The sequence below is a fragment of the Danaus plexippus genome, chromosome 6 (genome assembly GCF_018135715.1).
Source record: "Danaus plexippus chromosome 6, MEX_DaPlex, whole genome shotgun sequence".
Lineage (NCBI taxonomy): Eukaryota > Metazoa > Arthropoda > Insecta > Lepidoptera > Nymphalidae > Danaus > Danaus plexippus.
This window is the reverse complement of record NC_083540.1, coordinates 6,955,352-6,980,288: the sequence shown is the minus strand read 5'-3', so window position 1 is coordinate 6,980,288 and position 24,937 is coordinate 6,955,352. Positions and strand designations below refer to the sequence as shown.

General features: G+C 33.8%; 3 protein-coding genes across 6 annotated transcripts; 2 read left to right on the top strand and 1 right to left on the bottom strand.

The window, feature by feature from the left end:
* Positions 1-327: 327 nt before the first annotated feature.
* On the top strand, positions 328-10,101 carry LOC116778924 (cystathionine gamma-lyase). Its single transcript, XM_032673021.2, has 8 exons — positions 328-489; positions 952-1,104; positions 1,669-1,865; positions 1,941-2,031; positions 2,581-2,851; positions 8,299-8,451; positions 8,836-9,010; positions 9,268-10,101. The coding sequence occupies exons 2-8, from the start codon at positions 952-954 to the stop codon at positions 9,413-9,415; spliced, it is 1,188 nt and encodes a 395-aa protein (XP_032528912.2). The 5' UTR covers positions 328-489; the 3' UTR covers positions 9,416-10,101.
* Positions 10,102-13,432: 3,331 nt separating this feature from the next.
* On the top strand, positions 13,433-22,094 carry LOC116779032 (trans-1,2-dihydrobenzene-1,2-diol dehydrogenase-like). 4 transcript variants are annotated; one of them, XM_032673174.2, is made up of 6 exons: positions 13,433-13,562; positions 20,364-20,568; positions 20,657-20,948; positions 21,160-21,409; positions 21,649-21,802; positions 21,884-22,094. In XM_032673174.2, the coding sequence occupies exons 2-6, from the start codon at positions 20,364-20,366 to the stop codon at positions 21,997-21,999; spliced, it is 1,017 nt and encodes a 338-aa protein (XP_032529065.2). In that variant the 5' UTR covers positions 13,433-13,562; the 3' UTR covers positions 22,000-22,094. The 4 variants fall into 4 exon arrangements, with proteins under 4 accessions (XP_032529065.2, XP_061385970.1, XP_032529063.2 ...); XM_061529986.1 differs by lacking the exon at positions 13,433-13,562 and adding an exon at positions 14,873-15,367; XM_032673172.2 differs by lacking the exon at positions 13,433-13,562 and adding an exon at positions 19,269-19,502.
* LOC116779156 (gem-associated protein 2-like) lies at positions 22,036-24,119 on the bottom strand. Its single transcript, XM_032673338.2, has 4 exons — positions 23,760-24,119; positions 23,330-23,642; positions 22,552-22,651; positions 22,036-22,483 (listed from the first exon to the last, which is right to left on the bottom strand). Exons 1-4 carry the CDS (start codon positions 24,006-24,008, stop codon positions 22,375-22,377), a joined length of 771 nt encoding a protein of 256 aa, XP_032529229.1. The 5' UTR covers positions 24,009-24,119; the 3' UTR covers positions 22,036-22,374.
* Between the last annotated feature and the right edge of the window lie 818 nt (positions 24,120-24,937).

Genomic DNA, 24,937 nt, shown 5'->3' with positions numbered 1-24,937 from the left:
TATGACCTTTTGTTATTACTTACTAGTTTACAATTTACATTGATATATTAAAGTTTTGGAACTGTTAAACCGAAAAATACAAAATAAATTTTAACGGCTTTCTTTTAGAAAAATAATAAATCATATGACTATAAATATAAACAACACAATTGCTTTAGTAACATTTATTACTAAATAAATCAAACTAGTTTTATTAATTATGATGCTTATTACTCAATTATTTTCAACAATTACTTCGCAAAACAGTAAAACTAGTATATCTGTATAGCATTTTTTAATATGGCGAGGATTACGACTATATATTTCATTGAGCGTGCAACATTGCTTACCATTCAAGTTTAGATATTGCAGAGGCGGGGAAGTCGGAATTTGAGCATTGTTCTTGATTCCGTGTTTAAGGTTAATATTTTTAACCGGTGTTCGATATCTACTCTCAGTTGGCTTCATTGAAAATTAAGAGTTCAATTAAGATTGAAGACGAAATATACGGTACGTATTTTCTCAGTGACTGTTTATATTTTTAAATATTATATATATAAATATGAATAAATAAATAAAATATTTATTTTACCTCGTTGCCTGGCATCTATTAATAGTCACTTTGGTATTTTATTATATAATTGTGGACAATAAAAAATGTGAGAGTAAGTTACGAAATATTATTTTTCCTATTTTGAATTTTTTTATCTTTTTTATGTTTCCGGCTGCACGTCATAAGGAAAAAACGTCTTTCGTCGAAAAATTTAAATTTCATGCGATTAATTACCATTACTATGACAATACACTGATGAAATTGCATCATCTTTAGGGTTTTAAGCGAAATAGATATTTTGTTTATATTTACTTGGTTATTAAAACAATACATGTATTTTTTAAACAAAATTAAAATAATAAAATAAATAATAATTGATAAGATTGAGAGTATAAAAATAAACATCTTGTCTTAAACAGATGGGTGATCAAGGATTCCTAAAACAGAAGCCAGGTTTTTCTACTCTAGCAATCCATGCGGGCCAGAGTCCTGATAAGTGGAGACATGCTAGCGTAGTGACTCCCATTGTAACATCAACCACATTCAAACAGCCAGCCCCAGCGGAACACACGGTAAAATAATATATGTGTGTGTGTGTGTGTATCACTAAATTTATTTAAAACAAACTATATTAAAATACTCAAGTGATGATAACACAATTTTTATTGGTTTATTTATGGGATTACCTTTAAATTCTTATGTCAGCATAAGCTTCATATTTCTCATTATTTAATTCTTTGTAAAAAAAAAAAATATAGTAATTATTTTAATTTTTTAAAATTACTGTTTAAAAAAGCAATAATTTATGAAAAAATATGTTGAAAACCTTCTTAAGTTGCATCTGTAGATTCGATTTATTTGAATTTGTATTTGAAATTTATAAAGAAGTACTATTTCAGTCATCAAATTTTAAGATATGACCAATATTACTTCATATTCCTCTATGATAATTCCATGTTTAATGTTTATTAGTCATAGTGATAATACACCTTTGCTTATTATGTTCAAATAACAGACCATTAAATGATAAAAATATAATTTTGTTTATGGAACACTTGAAAAAATTTATTTATTTATTTATATGAGAATGTATATGAATATTTAAATTATATTTCTGAATATAATGTCTTTTGTAGGGCTATGAATATGGTAGATCTGGGAATCCTACCAGGAACACTTTGGAGGAATGCTTGGCGGCCTTGGACGGAGGCAAGCATGGCTTCACGTTTGCCTCAGGTCTCGGTGCTACAACTACAATATTTTCGCTTCTGAAACAGGGCGATGAAATCATTTGCTGCGACGACGTGTATGGAGGAACAAATAGACTGTTTAGGTAATAGTAATAATTATTTCTTAATTGATTTTTTATTTATTTATAGTATTATTAAGCTATTTTTTATATTTATAGGAGAGTAGCCGCGCCGTTTGGTATAGAAATACATTTTATAGATTTCTCAGATCTGGGTTTATTAGATAGAACAATAAATGGTAAAACAAAGGTGAGTTACATTAACGGCTTATTGTTAAAACTATGACATAGCAAATTGTGGCGGCCTGTATGTACAATGATTGCCTCACTATACTGTTACTACTACCATGTATGTATGTATGTTTGTTATCCCTTTACTCCGAAACTACCAAACAAATTTTATTAAAACATCATTGAATATTATATATGACAATTTTATATAAACTATTTATATGAAAATTTCTTAATCTTAATATGTATTAGAAACTAACAATAAGAAAGCCGCGGTTCACTGATGTCATGTAATTTTTTATCACCATTGTATGATTGAGTTACAACGGCCTTTATCATGATTACTGTAAAAACATTAAACACTGATAAGCTTTTAACCATTTTAGCATTAAAACAAGAGATTATTACGTTTAAGCGTGTATAACGCAATATTTATATCCAATCAAAATATTATTTTATTTATTATTAATAACAATAATATTTATATGTAATGTCTCTCATGTATATAGCAAAATTAAGTATGTATAATGTGATAACTTCCGTTTTATCATATTGGATATATTTTCAGTTAGTATGGATGGAAACACCAACAAATCCTATGCTGAAAGTGTTGGACATAAAGGCTGTATCCAAAATAGTTAAATCCCATAGCGATGATATAATATTGGTGGTTGATAATACTTTCCTGACGCCGTACCTCCAAAGACCCTTGGACTTCGGGGCGGATATCGTCATGTATTCCGTCACCAAATACATGAACGGTCACGCCGATGTTATCATGGGAGCAGCCGTAGTCAATAACGATGATCTTGCCAGCAAGTTACGATTCCTACAAAACTGTAAGTAATATAGGTGATTTTTTTAGTTCGATAGACAAAAAAAAATTACGGACTAAAATTTAAACAAAAGAGGTTAGTTACAAATAAAAGAATAAGCAGGCCGGAAATAAAAAAAAGAATCAAAAATATATTTATAATGAAGTGTAAGAACGAACGAGTTAACATATACAAATTCAAATAAAGAACAGAAAAGATGTATGGACATAATGTGTGACGTCATCGGTCATTGAAGATCTGTTTTTGTGGTGCTTAACACGAACATAAAAAGTTAAGATGGTATTCACTGAACGAAAATTTAGGTTTTTAAAATAGACAATGATCGTTGTTTTTTACAAAATTGGTTGATTTCTTTGTCGAAGAACTTTATTCTTAGTTCAAATTATAGTCGATTTTTTGTAATTGGATAGCATTTATAAAAAATGATATTGACTTCATATTATTGAGTTTGATTGCTTTTACGTGATAATTACGTAGTGAAAACTACTAAGTCACTTTCACTAAGAAACTTGCGCGAATTGTTTGGATATATCAAGTTGCTGACTGTAATTAAATAATACTAGTTTATAGCCGCTACTTCCCTCGTCTTGTTTGTAACATTAAAAAAGGTAAAATTATATACAAAATAAAGTCATTTTTCAACGTAGTACTGACTTAAACGGTTTCTGGTACTTACTTAAAAATTTTAATACTTATTATAAATTAAGATCTCTGTTCATTTTTAAATAAGTCACTTATTGTTAGATATAAAAATTTGTTGAAATCTATTCAGTAACTCGAGTATGTGGCTCTTAGAGCTATAGATATGTGTCTATGTGCGTATACGTATGTATTAATTGTTACCTATATTATATGGTAATGTTATAGAGAAATTATGTCGTTCAAATTGAAGAGTGAAAGACTGAATTCTGATATTATAAGCTAGAAACGTGATACCTATTGGTTTACCGCAACCTAATACAAGAGCTGTCACAGTATATTTTAACAACCAAACCGTGGCTTTGACTGACACATGACATTTATAAGTTTAGAAAACCGTCTGCCTTATCTATTGTCATGCAAACATTACTTATTGTTAGGCTCGAGATTACATTGTGACGTATTACGGGATCGTCATTTAAATTTGAAGTGTCTCTGTGACCTTCGACTAACAATTTGATGATAGAGATCGGAATCCTTTGCATTAAAATAACTACATAGTAATAGGAATACAGATTCATTAACATACAGTTCCCTTAGTGCGAGTGTCTGATGATAAAATCAATACCGACAGTTTGAACGTTTTTCACTGATTCGACGTAACGAATTAGTTTAATGAAGTCACGATTAGGACTTAGGATTAGTATGGTTTAATTGGTAGTGTTTTGAGTTCTCGTCATAACTCTCAGGTTCACCTTAACCTTTAACTACCAATAGATTTTATTTTTCCGCTTTTAATCTGATTTAATTACATATCGCTATAGATTAATACATTTACAATGACATATTTCCATACCATTACTACCATAATACCATTACTAGGCGGTTTCTTTTATAGGAAACGCAACAGGACATGACGTCATCGTCGATTATAACACGTCACAGTGTATACAACAAAATGACTTGCGGAAAATTTACGACAGTCATATATATTGACGTCGCCAATTGGGTCACTAAAAGCGTCAAAAATATTGTGTTATGTGATATATGTTTAAACTTTGATAATATAATATACCTCGATAACATTGTGATCCGCTCAGTTTGTGTATAAATAGGTCGGTTTAAATTTAAAAAATATTAAAGGCGGTTTTTTTTATTCTCAATACATTCATTCCGGTTCTATGCAGGCTGAAGTTTTCATTACACTTCCAATTGCTTTATTCTGTACGAGCAATATTCCTATTGAAATATAAAAAAAAAGCATACGCACGGTATTATTTAAAATTAATATTAAATCCGTTTCCGACGATAGATTTAGATGACAGGAACGATTTCGTGTCATTTTAAACTGTAACGTCAGTGAAGTCATGGCCTAAAAAAAAAAACGTGCATTACGATTTTTAAAACTATTGATATTTAAAATTGTGATGGCTGATGACAGGTCTTGAATATTTCTTTTGTTAATGCTATGGCTTCGTTCAATTTAATTACTTTTATTTGTATAAACGAGATGTCGAAGTTTATTTACACACGGAAGTTATAAAAGCTTATCCAAAATATAGGTTTCACTCTAATATTTTATCTTATTGAAATAAATTATAAATACTAAATAGTGTACTCCATATACGTAGAAGGTTAAATATTTTCTTACATTAAATTGATATGAAATTGCTTGAACTATTCGTATATTAAAATACCTCATATAAATTACGTAATATTTTTATTAGAATCGCGACATCAAATTTAAGAAAGGGATTAATTCGGTTGTTCCTATTCTTCTTTCGTTGATGGTCTTAGAGACAGCGTCGAAAACCTTCGTCACCTTAGTCTCTATATTCTCGTACCACGGTATTGTGAAAAGATAAAGTGCGTAACGATTTTTACCATACTATATTGTTGCTCTAAATAGTCATACAGAACTTTTTCATACTCCATTCGTTATTCTGAATGATTTTTGACTTTTTCCAATTTCTTTTTTAATAAGTCGTTTTATTTAATAATGTTTCATTAACAATTTAATATTTCGTATGAAATTAATAACATTCTTGTTAGGTTTAGCGTTGAGCAAACTTTATGAAAACGTGCATATAAATACGTATAATTTTCAATTATAATTATATTATGTAAACTTTTTTTGATTATGTTAAAATATATAAAAAATATGGTAAAACAAATTAAAATTGTGTCCCTTTCTTTTTATTATTTGCATCACTTTTATTTATTAATACCAAGTACACTTGAGAACGTATCGTCAAACTGTCTTTTGTATTTTTTCATATACCTAATTGATAGTGTCTTGTGCTTGTATTATTAATTACTATGATTTTAATGTCAAAAACGTTCATACCAGCCTAAGATAGTCTGATAGCACCTCCCGTTAAATATCTGTTTATAAATTCACGTATGTCCAGTACATTCAAGCAATCGGCTATTTATTTAATATGTACATACATTTATTTCAATATCGCTGTTTGGCTGAAAACCAACAACGTTTTCTACATTGAGACCTGGGTTTTTTGCTTGTACGTAATAAAGACTAACAACATATGAAAAAAAACATAACAAATTTTCACAACAATGTATTCGTTGACTGGCAGTAAATATTTATTTTGACTGTTATTTGTGAGTAATGCCATCGTCGGACAAAGGCGTAGTCTAATGAGTCCTCAATGTCTTTCCAATTTAAAATTTAGTAACGAACACAAAGTGGTCACTGAACCTCATTTGACCGGAATCACCTTGTCTATTCTATTGGTTGATTGTTAATAACAATGACTTATTTACTCCCGTCTTAGATATAAATTGATAATTTTTATTTTTTATTTACGTGTCATTCACTGAAATATTGTGCGATAAACGAGTCAAGCCAAGGGACTATTATTACGCGTTAAAATTAATGCAATGAAATGGCAAAAGATGTTTCAAACGTAACTCGTATAACTACCATAATTACAACCAGTAGTTAATGATGCTAGATATGAATGAAGGCTGAGAGGATCATCAGTAGGGTACCCTTAGTCCGAGTTGGCATTATCGCACTTCATACGGAGCGTTAATAGTTTTTCATTCATAAATCTTCACAGATTGATTAAGTGGGTTATTGACTAAGCATACTGAGCCTGAAAAAAGTGATTTTAGAGATAATGTATGTTTAAATGAAACTAGGGTTTTCGGATGTTTATCATGCATTATTCATCTCGTCTCGGTGTAAAGGAACCGTAACGTCGGGAGTATGTAGTTTTAAAATAAAAAAAGGCATTCCGAAAATCTTAGTTTTATTAAAATGAATACACGTGATAATATAATTCATGGTTATCGGTAGAATTTTTAAAATTATATACGTAGTTATAACGCTGTTTTCGAATCTTCACTTCGTTTATTAGATAGTTATAAAAAAAATATCTTAATATCCAAAGTATAGTCTAACGTACTCTATGGCTTTAACATACAGTTCAGCAAGCTCTTTGAGTTCTCGTTAAAACCAGTAAATGGATTTAGATACAAAAAATTGTCGTACTGAATTACCGTCTCTGGATTTTTCTCACATAAGAACGTTTTCATGGCACTGAGATAAACAGTAATCTGACGAGCCAAGTTTCGGACTAAGTTCTTCTATTCAGAGAATGTACTTTACACCTTAGCATTGATAGTTCTACCATCCGGAATTATTTCAGAGTAAACTTAACCTTTATAATTCCATCAACCACATAACCACATAACTGGACGCTCGAAGCTACCTCTCTTATCGACCGGTTCTGGTAATGTTTTTCTTCTCCACGTTCGGTTTTTTGTGGCGACGGTTCGCTTGAATCTCGGTTAATTCGTGTGCAGTATTCGTCAACATTTATACATATAACTTAATGTTTTCAAATGACGGTATCCTTAGAAGATCCGCGGGAGTTTGGCAACTAGCAAGTGGTGGTACTAGATTGTTTTTCGCCTTCTTCCCATGTAACCTCAATATCATATACGGGTGGACTTGAGCGCTAACAGTCTTTAATCGTCATATCACTATTCGACCAGTTAAACTAAAACCTTGTTGTTAGCTCGCCACTGTCTCTTCTATTTCATTTTCATAAGTATACGTACTTCACTTCTACTTCAATGTCATAAGTATAGGCTAGTACAAGTTAGGTCTCTAGCTATGAGGCGCCCTCTCTATAAATATAAAATCACCATTCTTTTATTGCGGCTCTAGCGGATTGTAAGCGTGGTTATAGTAACAACGGGTCTCTTATGGCTATTTTTTATTTATAAACCGATTGAAATGAATTCGACGTAAAATTTGATTGAATCTTAATTTTACTAATGAACATGAGATAAGCATCAAGTCAATAATCACCACTTGGTGGTACAAGTGCAGACAAAGATTATAGCTATCACTCTTCTTCTCAGACAAATAGTCGGGGATTTAACAAGACAGGGATCCTATGGCGAATTATTTTGAAGGGTCTTTAATCTATTTTGATTTTAAACCTTTGGGGGCTCTTGCGAGTATCAATAATTTATGTAAATGAACTTAATTAAAATCTATACGTATAGTTTCACACTTGTGACATCTAATATATTAAATATACTATGTATTCATTAGTTTAATTAGTTTATGACTTAAGAAGTGAATTATGTTCGATAAAGAGGAGTAGGCTTAAATATGTGGCTCCTGTAATAACTGTTCCTCTAGTCTAGCTGTTAGGTACTTTGTCAGTGCAGACGGTGATCTGTTGCAATTGACACACACACACGCATACATACGCACGCACGCACACACATACACATTTATTTATATTATTTTAATATCAACCTCTCCTCAGCAATGGGTATCGTACCTTCGCCAATGGATTGCTACCTGGTAATACGTAGTCTGAAAACACTGGCCCTGAGAATGGAACATCACAAGAAATCGTCTCTCAAGATAGCGGAGTGGCTTCTCAAACATCCGAAGGTCGTTGAAGTTATGCATCCAGGTATATAAATATTATTTGTCTAATATAGAAAAAAATGTTAAGCACTTTATACTATTATTTGTATGTGGTGTTAGAGATCATGTGTTATAAGAGGCTATATCCAAGCTATACCTTATGTCTCTTACTTGTCATACCGAAACATTTATACTGGACAATTTTCAATTTACACACAAAATAATGTAATTAAAAAAATATATACATACAGGAACTATTTCACATAAAATTCAATTAAACTTGGATAATCAATCACAAGCACTGTTGGAACACGATAATAGTATTTGAAACCAAGCCATGTCACTAACAACTATCCTATTGAAATAAAAGAATTTACTCAATATAATGATGAATATATATGTATGTTTAACATTGTATCACTATTCCCAGGTCTTCCCTCCCACCCTCAGCACGAGATCGCCAGACGTCAGAGTACAGGTCACTCGGGCGTGTTCAGCTTCCGTCACTCCGGCGGGCTCCAGGAGTCCAGGAAGTTCTTCAGCGCCATCCAGGTGTTCATACTGGCGGAAAGTCTCGGCGGATATGAGAGCTTGGCGGAGCTGCCGTGAGGACATTATGAATATATCTATTCTGCTGTGGAATGATCTTTTAGATGCATTAGTAATATCTATATAGTATAAGTATAAATATATACGTATATATACTATATATCTCACCAAAAAAATTAAGATTTTTAAGCCTCTCAAGTAAAAATTCTAATAGTTCTAATAAAAGCATTATTTAATTTTAAAGTATAACTTATTCAGAAATTCACTCCAGATTTTGATAACATTTTTATATAATGTTGTTAAATATTTACAGGTCTCTAATGACTCACGCTTCCGTCCCAGCTGAACAAAGGGAACAGCTGGGAATCTCCGACTCATTGATAAGGCTGTCCGTCGGTCTGGAGGAGACGGATGACCTGATACAAGACCTGGAACAGGCTCTGGATGCAGCATTCAAATAACCATAGCAAACATCACTATTAACTTAAGTAACACAATTATTATCAATTTATTTAATTTAAAGTTCCAATGTATTATATTTTTTGACACAAAATATCTCTTTAATCATTTACATATATATATACATATTTTGTTTAAATTTTTTACATACAAAATAACTGTGATTGATATTTATATTGTATTTATGATCCTAAATATTAAAAGACAATCAAATTATCTTGTTATATGTCAAAGAGAAAACGCTGAAGTACACTGATATGATGAAATGTCCGTACTGTCTGAATAATAGTTAATTCATACTAACTTAAAGCATTGCATTTAATGTGATAGCAAAAACTGCCGATAGTTTAAGGATAGTGACCATTGAAGTGTATAAAGATTTCCAAGCTATATCTATACACACACACACACACACACACACGCATACACACATATATTATATATATATTAATATTCAATCAGTTGAACTGTTTACATGACTTATTACTTAAATCCATTTACAGAATGTCACAGCACTATTAACATAAGGTCAAAGGGTTGAATAAAGAAATTGCATTTATTCATGTGGGCAGTATTCAAACAACATGTCCTCTGTGTGATGAATTAAAAAAGGATTGTATTCGTATTCAGATTTTATGTTGCATTGTTTGTTTTTGTTATTATTTTAATATACATGAATGTGTTTTTATTTCTATGAATATTTATTCCCACGATAGTCTGGTAGAGCTGGGTAGAATTGAGGTATTCTGAAAGTCTGTCGGGTGTCACTATGATATGCTATACGAAAGTGCACACCTGGTTGTGAGTTGGCGATCCTAGCGGTGATATTAATTATTACCTTTAAACCTCTTTGGTCAGATTTTCGTGTCTATTCAGCCCAAATCATATATTTATGTTGGCAAAATCCCACGAGGCGTTTTATGTTTTTTTTTTTTGCATTATATTAAAAATATGTATATATTAGATAAATATTAAACAGTTAAACGAGTAAAAAATGTTGAGCCTCTCAATTAGAAATGTGTATGTGACGTGTAACACCTATGCCGAAAAATCGGATACTATTAATGTACAGAAGTTACGTGGATACAATATATATATAATTCAGTTTAACTATAAAAAAAATATGTAGAGGTTTTTTAATAAAATATTGTTTGTTACAAACATTTCGACGTTGGTTCTATTACCAGATTAACAGCTTTTAGCTTACTAATACTAGGAAAAAGTTGATAGCATCAGCAGAGATTTTCTTCAAATTATCGTTTACAATTGTGGAATAAAATCTTAAGTAGTCAGCACAGTTAGGAGAAAAAGAAGTAATTAATTTACAAACTCATGTGTTTTAATACTAAAAATAGGAGAGGAACAAAAAACCTGGTACAATCGTGACCAGAATATGAGAATTCATTTTACCCTATCATCAAATTTCTATTACGACAAAAAAGTTCACAGCCAAAGACAGTTAGAAAGTGAAGCGAAAGAAATATACGATATAAGTCTATCTCAAATGCAAATTTACTTATACGCTTGAACATGGATTAAGAGAACGAATCGAAGAATTTATAGGGAATAACCCAAGTGTTAATTCAAAACTGGATACGAAACCTTATGCATGCTTGATAAATGATAACATTGTTTGTGTCTAAGCTCCTCTTACAACACTCGGGAGCACTTTAAATTCATTATTGGACATAATACCTTAATAGCTTTATCAGCAGATATACTATACCGTTATTAATAATTGAATTTTAATCCTATAAATTATGGAGTGGTCTATGTGCACTTTTTTGAAGTGAAACTTCTTATGCGACTTCCAACAAGGTTGCGTTAAACGTGTACGCCGAGGGAGAGAGAAGAGAAGTAAGAGAGTGAGTCGGTAGATTCAAGCAAATGCTCATGGTATTCTTGCTATGCATGCGAAGTAAACAGTGTGAGCGTCGTGGAATTGGCTTAAAAACATACCTGTTGTTCTATATTAATTAATTTATAATATTCATAATTTATTTAGTTTGATTTCATACTGATATAATTTAGTAGAGCAGTATTATTTTTAAATTTAGTGGATAAGAACTGTTTACAATTACGATGTCTCACTTCTTCCGCGCGGAGCGATCCAAGCTTTATTTCCTTCATTTTTGTTCTAAAGTTTATATAAAACGACACTAAGCATTTTTTTATTGAAGAGAGATATACATGTGAAAGGCTTTGATTATTTTATATATATCATTCCTTTTTTAAAAACGCGTAAAGGTGAACGTTTCTTTAAAATAAAGATTGGGATTGGGAAAACAGAGTCGGTGGTAAACGCACTATCTAAGTAACAGCCCATTCACCCTAGTCTTGAAGATACTCAAATTATAATTCGAAGGTAACACAGACGCAGGCAAAACGGTCCGGCAAAAATAATATTGTTTAGTCTCGATGTGACGAAGGTCTACAATGAAAGAATGGAGGCCAGCTGTACGCCTGGCTGTTAGATGATAAAAAGGATATGTAGGAATTAAAGCGTGTAATTCAGGGTTTGCAGGAATTAAAGTCTTTTTATTTTTATTATGTCGAGTTCGAATCAATGAGGTGACAATAGGCACCGTCTATACATATATGACATCAGTAGGCCTGTGCTTTGAAAAGACAACGAAGCTGTCCCGACGTCAGGTATCTACTTCAGGGCCTCAGACAAACTGAAATTCAGGGAATAGGGCATAACTAGAAAGCTTACCAAAAAGGTTAGTCAAGTCAAATTGCATGAGCTTCCTCGTTGTTCTCTGGAGGTCTTCTCCATAAATGTGTGGCATACACAAGAAGGTCCCCAGTTGACCGACTTCGGAAAAACCCGTAATGCCGATCACTAAGACGATCATTGTCTTCTAGATATGCCATGTCCGTTAAATGTGCAACGTAATTGAAATCTGACGAAAAAATTTACGGGTTCTGCACGGCTTCTTTTTCTCGGTAGAGGTATCACGTTGGCAACCTTCAAAATTAAGGCTCTATAGGATATCAAAGCTGGGCGGGCAAATTTTTTGCATTATATCTGTAATATCATCCGGGCTTTGTTGACGTCAAAACTACGCAGAGTACAGGCGAAAAGTAGCCAGCCTGTCAGTGTTCTACAGGATACATCTTGGAGAGTCTGCGCAGAAATTGCCACACGATGGGCCTCCATCCTTTCGTTATAGAGAAGGGAATAATAGTCGAGCATTATGCAGTGGTAATTAAAAAAATAAAAAGGAATAGTATTGACAGTGGCGTAACTACAGGGTGGCAAGTCGGCAAAATGCCACGGGCCCCCAGCCGGAAGGGGGCCCTGGTCAAAAGAAAATTTCCAACATTTATATTAACACATCCATACTAATATTATAAATGCGAAAGTAACTCTGTATGTCTGTTTCGCTTTCACGCCTAAACGATTTTGATGAAATTTGGTACAGAGATAGAATAGACCCTGAGGAACAACATAGACGACTTATTGCAAAAAATAGGGGAGAATGGGTAAAAAGACGGGATGACTGTTCATATGTAAATTCCTTTTATTTCTGAGAGAAAAATATTTGTTTACAAAAGTCGTTATTTGTGTTAATATTAATAATTTTATTAGTAGCAATAGTTTTTAAATACATAAAAGTGTATAAATAAGTATTATAAAATAAAAAATACTATTATTTAACGTTCACCTTTTTTAACGGGGGGGGGGGGGGGGTCATCCGATGAATTTTGCCACGGGCCTCGAACAGTGTAGTTACGCCACTGAGTATTGAGTAAGTTAGATGGTGTGCTAATGATGTCGTCAAGAAGAGAATTTTTTTCTCATTTGGCGTATGTGCTCATGTGTCATCAGGTTTACAAATATAACAATTATGCTTACCAAGATATACATTAAATATGATCCTATCCTCTTTATAATGAAGAATAAAATAAAATACAGTCATATCACACAATCAAAAGAAAAGGCTACATATAATAAAATGAGAATTGTTGTCTATAGTAGGTACAGATTATAATCTATAGTCCTGGTGTACGATATTTCACTTTATTCACAGCATAACCATTGCACTGTACATTGAGAAATGACGTCCACAATAGACAGAAATTAGGTGGATTTTGCTGTCAAAGAAGGATTTTTAACAAATTATTGGTTTTAATTTAAGAAAGGTAAGTTTATAAAGTAACATATTTCTCAAAGATACTGCTTTCGTATTTTTACTTCAACCATGACATTAACTGATTGAAGAATTATAACAAAGTCACTGATGTGACGACCCTGTATGAAATGATTATTAATGACGTAATAACTATATAGAAATCGATAAACGCTGGTGGTAGGTACAGAACATAATGTTGACGTATCTAGTTTAGAGTTTAGACTAGTTGCGTCTGAGCCGAGCGCGCAAGCGAGAACGCGCAACAAACGATAGAGAGGCATAATCTGTCTAAGTTCTTTATACAAAATAATGTCAATTCACTTCACTGAAAATAATTTTATTAAATTTGAAGAGTATAATTTTTGTAACCTATCTTTTTGTATGCCTTCATGGAGTAAAATTGTCGTCCGTAAGCAGATTTTACAAATTACCTACCAATTTTTTTAAAGTGACAACATGTAATAGTTTTAGCTATGTTCTTTTTAATTTTTAAAATGTGTTATTTTAGAATAATAGCGGAAATATTATTCAATATGACTGAATTAAAAATTAGTGTAAAACAAATCTCATGCTTAATTCGTATTATAAACACTAAACGATGACTTCTCATCTAGCAATACATGATAAGAAAACTAATCAAAATGCAAATCATCACTCATTAGTACTTGCAAACAAACAGGATTCCCATGGTTATGAGGGTGATGTTAAAAAAAAAATTTATATTATAACAAAAATATGTGTTTTTTTCTTCCATATCCGGAATGGAGAGCGGTTCTTAGGATAAATTAAATTATTATCAATAAATAATAAGTTTTTAATAATAGTTAATATCTATAATATAAAAATAAGTCGAGTTTTCCTTCCTGACGCTATAACTCCAGAACGCACAAACAGATTTCCACAGTTTTGCATTTGTTGAAAAGGTCTCGGGCTCCGTGAGGTTTATAGCAAAGAAAATTCAGGAAAAAATTCAATAGAAAAGCGGGAAAATAGGGAAATAATTTTTTAATAAAGCGCCATCTCTGATACATAGCATGTACTACAAACCAATATTTTAAGTAGATGGCGCCGGTGCGTGACACATTGTTTGACAGCTACTTATTGTTTTCTTCTCAGTTAATTTCATGTGACAAACCGGTGTGAAATTGTGAAAAAAAATAAGTTATTCGTTTCTTAACATTTTAATTGGAAACCATCAAATCAATCACGTGTATTGTGTACATTTTTATTCAATTTCAACAGCAGGTATTTGTCTTTAAGGTGGTAAGTTGAACTGTGTAAATTATGTGGATCGTGCATTTGAGGTTAAATTCACCATTCTGCCCATAGTTAAAAATGCCTAGAGGACGACGTGCGAACATCGGCCGCCGCACAAGACATGCAAGTCAGCAACAAGTGTATTCACAGAACTTAAGCGAAGAAAGACAAAATATAATAAGAGAAAATGCCCGATTGAGACAACGCGTGAGTAAACGAAGATCATTGGCATCATACAATCGCTTGGCATTCCAAAATGATCCCACTGCGAACTACAGTGACGATGAAAATTTAAATATTGGACCAATGACGACTGTATGCCGATATTGCAATGCGTTAAAGTTCAAAAGAGAAACGGCTGGATTGTGCTGCGCAAGTGGAAAAGTCAAACTGGATCCATTACTTACACCACCACAGCCACTGAAACCATTGTTCGATGGAAGTGATCCCGATTCCAGCCATTTTCTTCAACACATCCTTGAATACAATAACTGCTTTCGCATGACTTCCTTTGGAGCTAATATCATTGGAGAAGGCGGCTTCATGCCGACTTGCAAGGTAAAAGATACAACACACACGATCAAAAGTTACACCATATTCTTTAACTTCACTGAAGCTAATGCAGCACAACGAGCTGAGAGACCACCATCGACAACATTGACTAGCTTCTTTGCAATGTGTGAAGCAGATCCATTCGCAGCGACGCTGATGTACGTTGAAATGCCTAAGTATTACACTTGGAATCAATCAACAGAGAAATTCCAACGTCGCAAACAAGGAACCCCAGTTCCAAATTGGCCACAGGTGTTTTCCACTGATGCACTAGGTCGCATGTATACTGTTCATCCTAGAAATGATGAATGTTTTTATTTGCGACTGCTGTTGGTAAATGTACGTGGACCAAAATCATTTGCGCATTTGAAAACTGTGAATGGCCATCAATGCCAAACATATCGAGAAGCATGTCAACTATTGGGTTTGCTAGAGAACGATTCTCATTGGGATTTAACACTTGCGGATTCAGTTGTTTCATCAAATGCGTACCAAATACGAACGCTGTTCGCAATTATCATCACCACATGTCTTCCTTCACAACCAATTCAGTTATGGAACAAATACAAAGACGACATATGTGAAGATATCTTGCATCGTTTGCGCATTCAAACGAATAATCCTGACATGCAAATAACCGATGAAATCTACAATGAAGGATTGATTCTGATTGAGATTCAATGCTTGACTATTGCAAACAAGCTACTGATTGAAGTAGGAATGATTGCACCAAATCGATTGATACACGATGCATTCAACCAAGAATTAAATCGAGAGCTGCAATACAATGTTGATACATTGCAGGAATTCGTTCAAAATAATGTGCCGTTGCTGAATGAACAGCAAAAACCAGTATACGAAACATTAATGCAAGCGGTGGACAATAATACTGGTGGTCTATTCTTCCTGGACGCATCTGGAGGAACAGGGAAAACATTTGTCATTTCATTGATTTTGGCCACTATTCGATCAACAGGTGACATAGCTTTGGCGTTAGCATCATCTGGAATTGCGGTGACTCTTCTAGATGGCGGTCGTACTGCACATTCTGCGCTTAAGTTGCCACTCAATTTAAACACAATTGAGACTCCAACATGCAATATTTCCCGATCCAGTGCAATGAGAAAATTGTTGACGCAATGCAAGCTCATTGTTTGGGATGAGTGCACAATGGCACATAAGAAATCACTTGAAGCACTTAACTTCACACTGAAGGATCTTCGGCGAAATAACAACATTTTTGGCGGCTTGATGATATTGTTGGCAGGCGATTTCAGGCAGACGTTGCCAGTAATTCCCCGTGGAACGCCTGCAGATGAATTGAATGCTTGCCTGAAGGCATCACCTTTATGGAATAACGTAAAAACATTATAGCTAACCACTAATATGAGAGTTCAAATTCAAAATGATCAAAGTGCTGCACAATTTTCAAAACAATTGTTAACTGTTGGAAATGGAAAAGTCCCAGTTGATGCGACATCTGGATTAATTACTCTTACCAACGACTTTTGCCGATTTGTAGACTCTCAACTAGCTCTTATTGAAAATGTTTTCCCAAACATTAGTGAGAATTATCAGAATTATGCTTGGTTAAGTCAACGAGCAATTCTTGCCGCAAAGAATAATGATGTACATGCACTGAATTTCACCATTCAATCAGAAATCGATGGCGATTTGGTGACATACAAATCCGTTGATTCCATAACAAATCCCGATGATGTAGTACATTATCCAACGGAGTTTTTGAACTCTCTGGAGTTACCAGGATTTCCACCACATAACTTGCAACTCAAAGTTGGTACAGTTATTATGATATTGCGTAATTTGAATCCACCGCGACTTTGCAACGGTACTCGACTTGCGGTAAAAAGACTTATGCCGAATTTGATTGAGGCAACCATTATTAACGGAAAGTACGCAGGTGAAAATGTATGTATTCCTCGAATACCAATGATTCCGACTGATCTTCCGTTTGACTTCAAACGATTGCAATTTCCAGTTCGCCTTGCGTTCGCAATGACAATTAACAAGTCGCAAGGCCAATCGCTTAGTGTTTGCGGGATAAATTTAGAAAATCATTGTTTTTCACATGGGCAGTTATACGTTGCGTGTTCACGAGTTGGGAAACCATCCGCTTTGTTTGTGTTAACGTCAGACCAAAAAACAAAAAATGTGGTTTACCAAAGAGCACTTCAATGAAACGGATAATTTGCGGACACGTATAACGCTTCGATTCAGTATTTACTTTGGATTCACTTTCATTTACTTAGAGAAGTTCAACTAAATAACACTTAATTTTTTTAATCGAAATGAATTCATTACTGTTGTGAAATGAAATAAAATTTTTCATTTCAAATATAAAACAAAAAAAAAATTTTTTCTTCATCTTTTAATCACCAAACGAAACGTTACATAAAACGAAGCCATCTGGTGGCGAAACGGAGTTCGCCGGGTTTGCTAGTCGTTAAATAAATCCCTTGTCCTTTTCTTAGCTTTTTTTAATACTTACCTTCTCTACTTCTTTGTTGTAACCTGTAAGCTAAATATATCCAAGGCATATGTGAAAAATTTTATAAAAGGCAAAAAGTTGAGAAGTTGAGCCGTCCTATTAGCACTATCAAATTCTGAACACTCATTAATCAAGAATTTGATGTACTTTCGCAAAAAAACAACACTTTTCCCCCGTTGTCGCTGACATATTCATGGAGGACTTCGAGGTGCGAGCCCTTTGCTCTCCTCCTATAAGACCTTTAATTTATAAATGGTATGTAGATGACACCTTCACAATATTAAATAAAAATAAAACATCTGCTTTTCTGAACCATCTCAATTCTATCAATAGTAAGATTCAGTTTACTATAGAATTGGAGGCAAATAATTCTTTAGCTTTCCTTGATATACTTGTTGTTAGGAATCCTGACAATACTTTGGGACATACTGTTTATAGGAAACCCACACATACGGACAGGTACCTCAATGGTTACTCACACCACCACCCTATCCAGTTAGCTACCGTTGGCAAATCTTTGTTACAGAGAGCCCAACATCTTTGTGATGCTGACCACCTAGAGGCCGAGCTGCAGCATGTAAAACATGCTCTCACTATCAACAACCCGCCCGTGCCTCGCCAGCATCGCAAGAAGCACCTGAAGCCACCCACAGTTGAACGACAACCTGCGATACTACCATATGTGAAGGGAGTTACTGACAGAATAGGCAACATCTTGAAGAAGGTTTCCATTAAAACTATTTACAAACCACATAAGAAAGTGAGCCAATTCTTGAGACCAATCAAGAGTAACATTCCTTTGCAACAAGCGGGTGTATACAAACTCGATTGTGACTGTGGCTTGTCATACATTGGACAGACGAAGAGGAGCATCGGTACTAGGGTTAAAGAACACATCTCAGACATCAAAAACAGGCGCGCGTCGAAGTCAGCAGTGTGTGAACACACAATAGACAAACCAGGCCACTACATTCGGTTTGATAAACCTCAAATCCTCGCTCGGGAAGACAAATATATACCGAGATTAATTCGCGAGGCTATTGAAATTAAAAAACATCCCAATTTCAATAGAGAAGATGGCTGGAATCTTTCAAACACCTGGGACCCTGTTCTTAAAAATATAAAATCCCATGTCCGTAACCACACCGCAGGACCTCAAGACACCGTGAGCGCATTCTGCCGGCATCCAGAGCGGTACGCCAGAAAATTAAGAAATCGATGGCGGTAGATGATAAATAACAAGGACCAACTGACAGACATTCACACCTCGTCTGCCCGTGATCACGGTTGCTGCAAAGTAACCGAAACGTCGGGATTATGTAGTTTTTTAAATAATAAAATCCGCGTAGTAAATCCGAATAACACTAGTTTCATTTAACTTCGTCAACTGTGAAGAGATTAGTTGAAAAATTCATGGAGACTGGATCCGTTGGAGACGCCAAACACACTGGTCGTCCAAAAACAAGCCGTTCAAATGTGAATATCGAAGCAGTGCGTGAGAGTGTTGCTGACAATCCAGGAACCCCAATTCGACGTCGTGGACAGGAATTGCAAATTTCAAGAACCTCTCTACAGCGTATACTCACCAAAGATCTGTGTCTTCATGCTTACAAATATATTTCACATTTCACTGTAAGATTAAACATTTGATTATGATCGTATTATAAACAAAAATAATTATTAATATTATTCCTAAAACATTTGTTCATAAATAGTTTTCATTTGTTATGTTATAAAATATTTGACGATACGAACATTATCATTAAATTACGATGTCAAAAACTGTAAAGTTATATGACTTTTGGACCCTGTTTAATAAACATATACCTAGCGATCATTTCCAATTTTTCAATAATATATCTAACTAACTGATAATGATACTGACTTTTTTCTAACTCGAAGACGCTTATCATGTTTTTTTTTACACGAACAACGAACAAGCGATCTTCAAAAATATGATTTTCGTTCCAAACTAAATTCATCTACTCGGATAGCGATAAGGACGTCCTTAGAAAATATGAGAAATAGCCCGATAATGCTTGATTGTCAAGTGCCATTTTAATGTGAAGAGAAGTGTTTGTAATTTTGGAGTGTTGATAATATCTAGAATGAGGAAAATATAGAATTCTTTATGACAACTACAACCGATAACAATGATAAGGTTTGATTAAATGGTTGTTTACTTTAAAAGTTTTAATTGTAACTTGCGATAAGTTATGTGTCCCGCTGCTGTTAACGTAAGTATTATATTCATGAAAAAATGCGTAAGTCGATTTATAACAACCTATTGTACGAGGTTTTGTCACTTTTTTCAACTATTTCGCCTTTTGGACGGGTAGAAATATCAAGGCTGACACATTTACATTTCCGGGTCTCGACTTAAATAGCAAAAAAATATAGATCTACAAAAACTTTAGTGATATAAACTAAATACATTTTTTATTAATGATTTCTTTGTGGTTCGTATTAAATATGGATATAATGTATTTATAGATGACTGTTCGTTGGGGTATCGTAACTGCTGGCAAAATTAGCCATGACTTTGTCAATGCTGTTAACTCATATCCTGAAAAAGGAGACCAAGTCATTGCGGCTGTGGCCGCTCGTGATCCTACCCGAGCAAAAGAATTTGCCAAAACTCATAACATTCCTAAAGTTTTTAATACATACGAGGATATGGCAATAAGCAATGATATTGGTAATGAATTACAAAATAATTATATTATGCGAAAGTTATTACGTAGATACTAGGTACATCTAATTTGTAATAAAACAATATATTTCAGATGTGGCTTACATTGGAGCACTCAATCACGACCACTACGCACTATCGAAATTATTCCTTGAATCTGGCAAACATGTGTTATGTGAAAAGCCGTTTTGTCTAAATGCCAAACAAGTGGAAAGCTTGGTGAAAATTGCTAAAAACCAAAACCTTTTCTTAATGGAGGCCCTATGGTCTCGTTTTGCACCATTTTACGTTAATTTGGAAGAACAACTAGAATCAGGAATTATCGGTCGACCTCAATTTGTAGAAGTAAATTTTGGATTGCCGATTGAGAACGTGGAGAGGCTAAGGTGAGAGGCATCCACCTAATTAACCACTTAGGCTTTGATAAACTATAAATTAGAGTAGAAATTACTATGAAAAATACTAAATTGTTAAGGAGATGAACAATTGGACCATATTTTAAATAATACTAAATATATGCTACAGGAATACCACAGAGGGACAATAGTAAAATAAATATATAATATCCTTTGAACTTAGTAAATTGCGTGATTGCAGAAAAAAGGATCTGGGAGGCGGCGCGCTGATGGACATTGGTATTTATACAGTACATTTTGCACAACTGGTGTTCAAAGAGGATCCTATCAAGATAACAGCAGTTGGTGAATTAAATGATGATGGGGTGGATAGTGTGGAAACCGTTATCTTGGAATATTCTGAAGGAAGACGGGCCGTTTTAAACAATCACGCCAAAGTAAAACTCTGGAACAAAGCTACTGTTGTAGGCGACTACGGAAAAAGAATAACAGTAGGAGCGTTTGATATATTTAATATGAATTTATAACGTAATTGGGCTGCCAAACAAATTTTTAACTATTAAATCTCAAATTATATTTTTTTTAAAACTCTGAAAACTTTTTAGCATAGATTAAAGAATTTTTTTAACATAGATTAAAAATAATTTAAATCCTAACATCAGTTCCACAAAGTTGTTTCTTCAAAAAAAAGTTTTTAATTTATGTTATATCTTTACACCTAATGTCGCAGTTCGAGGATCCTTTCAACATGCCAGACACTATGATCCACGCTGATGGTCGCGTCGAAAAATTTGAGTTCCATCCTTCGAAGATTCCCTATAATTTCATGAACAGCGCCGGTTTGGTCTACGAAGCTTTGGAAACGGTTCGTTGCATTAAGGAAGGTACTGTATTAATATCTAAGTATTTAATTTTTAAACGTGGACACATCACAAAGATATAGTATTATATAATATTTATTACAGGCTTAAAGGAGTCACCAATCATGAGTCACAGTAGAAGTCTCCAATTGATTAAAATCTTGGATACTGTGCGAAAACAACTCGGCGTACATTATGATGTTGATGATCAAGGTTTTTAAACAAAGAAGTAGTTTTTCAGAAAAAAACATTATAAATCCCATTTTATCTCTTTTTTAATATTCAGTAGAAAAATACAATTATCAAGGTTTTTAAATGTGTTTAACTAAGAAATCTAAGGTAAAAATATGTATCAATGAAACAAAAAACAACAACAGTCACGCGATACAGGCAATAGATGGCGCTGATTACGGCTAACGTCTATTCTGTCAACCCAATTTCATGCCAAACCGCAAACAAAGTCAGTGTCAAAAGATTTTTAGTCATATAATACAATTACAATAGCCGCTCTCTTTTGTTATTTATAGTTATATACACAATACTGTTTACACACACATTGTGAATAAGAATTCTGTCACAAAGACTATGTTGTGAGTTCAATCAGCGAGATCATATTGTCTGAAGTATCGAGCTACCAAGCATATAAATATGTTTAATGGAGCGGCCGCCTCCCTGGAACTCACATCCTCTGTATTGAGATGAGATCTGTAAAAGATCATAATGAATAGAATTATGAGAAAGAAATAGGCTTAATTCTACGATATAGAGCTTACCTAATCTCTGCACATTTTCTAGCTAGGTTTCTTAATATACTTATAGTGTCAGAGAGCAAAGGTTGTCTGGTGCAGGCTAAAAATGCGTAAATCCATTGACCTGAAAAAAAATATTGTAAATTTTTTTATTTATGTTAGATATCAATATAATGGTGGAGTTGATAGTCCATGTAGGTTTAAAAATTGTGGTCCAAAAATTATTAGCCCTGATGGGTAACAAACATACAATACAACATGACTAGTGCAAATGTCTGTATAACAGAGGACCTGTCATCAGAACTAAACTGCTGTGACATGTAGTACATGGGACTTATCAGTCTGGCTAAATTCTGTTATGCTCTTCCAATAGCTGTAGAAGTTGACTATTAGGCTTCCAACTATATTTTCGGATAATTGAATGATCAGATGGGATGATTTGATCCTCGATGTTGAGCCAACCTTATTATAGTTATCCTGTTTACTGGTGTAATGCATTTCAAAGTTGGATCTAACATTGCTGTGGATATGTCTAAAAAGGTATTTCCAAAGTGGTGTCAAATTATAACATAAATTTAATGATTACAAGACAGAATGGATTGTTCCTGAAGTATATGTGATCTGTGAGTTTGGTAAGTTTACAAATCATGTTCGGCACTACCAGGACCATAAGCAGGGTCCACCAGATTGCTACCATTCACACCAAAGATGTATATCGAAGGTCAGTAGGCATAGAAATAAGAGGATTTGACAGCCCGTATCATAGAAAAAATTAAAGGGGTTAACAAGAACTAGTGTTTACCTGTTTTATAGTTTATTGTACTGCCAGGTTTAACTTTATCCAGCATTTCAATGAGAATCTCCAGACCATGGTCTAACAATGCATGATGCAAGCCAAGCACACAAGAAAGCTTTGGGTCTTTATTCTCAAATAAGTTCATCCAAGCTGCAATGTTGTCTGGATCTATTTCTATATTTATAACATCTCTAGGCCAAAGTGATCTATTAGATATCAACTTTGAAATGTACATTCTAACCTTTGAGAAATCAGCAACTTGAATATTTTGCCATTCTATAGTTGGTTTTAAACTCTCTGGTGCTTTAGCATGTGGTAACTGTAATATACCCGAATATCATATATTATTAACGAGAAAGAACCGCAACAACAACGATAGTATGCAACAATATGTTACATTTAACATGTTGTATTAGTGTATAGAATATATATTAACCTCCTTAACGAAACATGATTGGTTTCGGGCAAACTTGGAAAAATCCCTGTTACAAGTTGTAACTGTTGAATAATTTTGCCTTTCTTTCATAACTTTTAGAAGATACTCTTCCCCATTCGAAGGAATGTCTTTTAATTCAATATCTTGACTTATTTGCAAACACGGTGACATTAGGGAGTCAGAAATGTCACCATCATCTTGCTTTTTATTTGCTTTAAAAACGTACTTTCTAGTATTTTTCTTTGGCATGTTGAAAAACTTCAATAGATTGGCCTTCAAAATGTAAACAATTAAATATAGCGGCAGCACCTTAAACTAACGTCTTCATGTCGTCGTTGTCGCATGTCATAAGTCATACTATATTACATAGGTAACATTTTTGTTGCCATGTTATTCTGTCAAACCGTACACAGGTACACAGATTCAAAACTAACAAATAAGAAAAACACACTTTTTAATAATTTTAAATGCATTCACTTTGGGTAACTTAATCTTTCTATTCTGATATTAGTACATGAAATATGTCAGCATAAGTTAAAAACATAAAATTGGCCATCACCCGTACTGTGTACAGAATAATTTTCTGATACACAAATTACTTGATATGTTCTTAAAATAGCGTTTGAGAAAACATACAGCCTTGGGTCAGAGCTAACGTTGCTGACAAAAACCTTAAAGCTTCTGCCTGCTAGGTAACTGATATTCTAAGTGCATAATTTTGCGAGGAGTCCAAAGTATGGGAGTTTGTAGAAAAGTGCTTAAAGCCAGACCCCTATTGAATACGAAGTGGGCTGTTATTATGGAGCGGTATCTCGTAAGACATAAGGTTTTGGGAATACTTAAACTATTTTTAATAACAGAGTGTCTTGCAGTCTCTTGTAGAACATTGACAACACCGAAATTTACTAATTACGGATGGAAGATGTTCTGGTTTCCTGACAATTATTTCGATATGCTTGGTTTTTACCTGGCGAAACTCTTTTGCTTAGTGCCTTGACATATACATTCCTTATTGCCACTGCATCCACCCAGGTTTGGTGACTATCCCGCTTTTGGTATGCGTTACTCTGAAGTGACTGACTCAAAAACCACGAAGGGAACATTGGGCCCAATACAAAAGTGCATCTAAAGTTAAAAAACTCTAACTTTACATTGCGATGACCCGAAGAGGCTAGAGT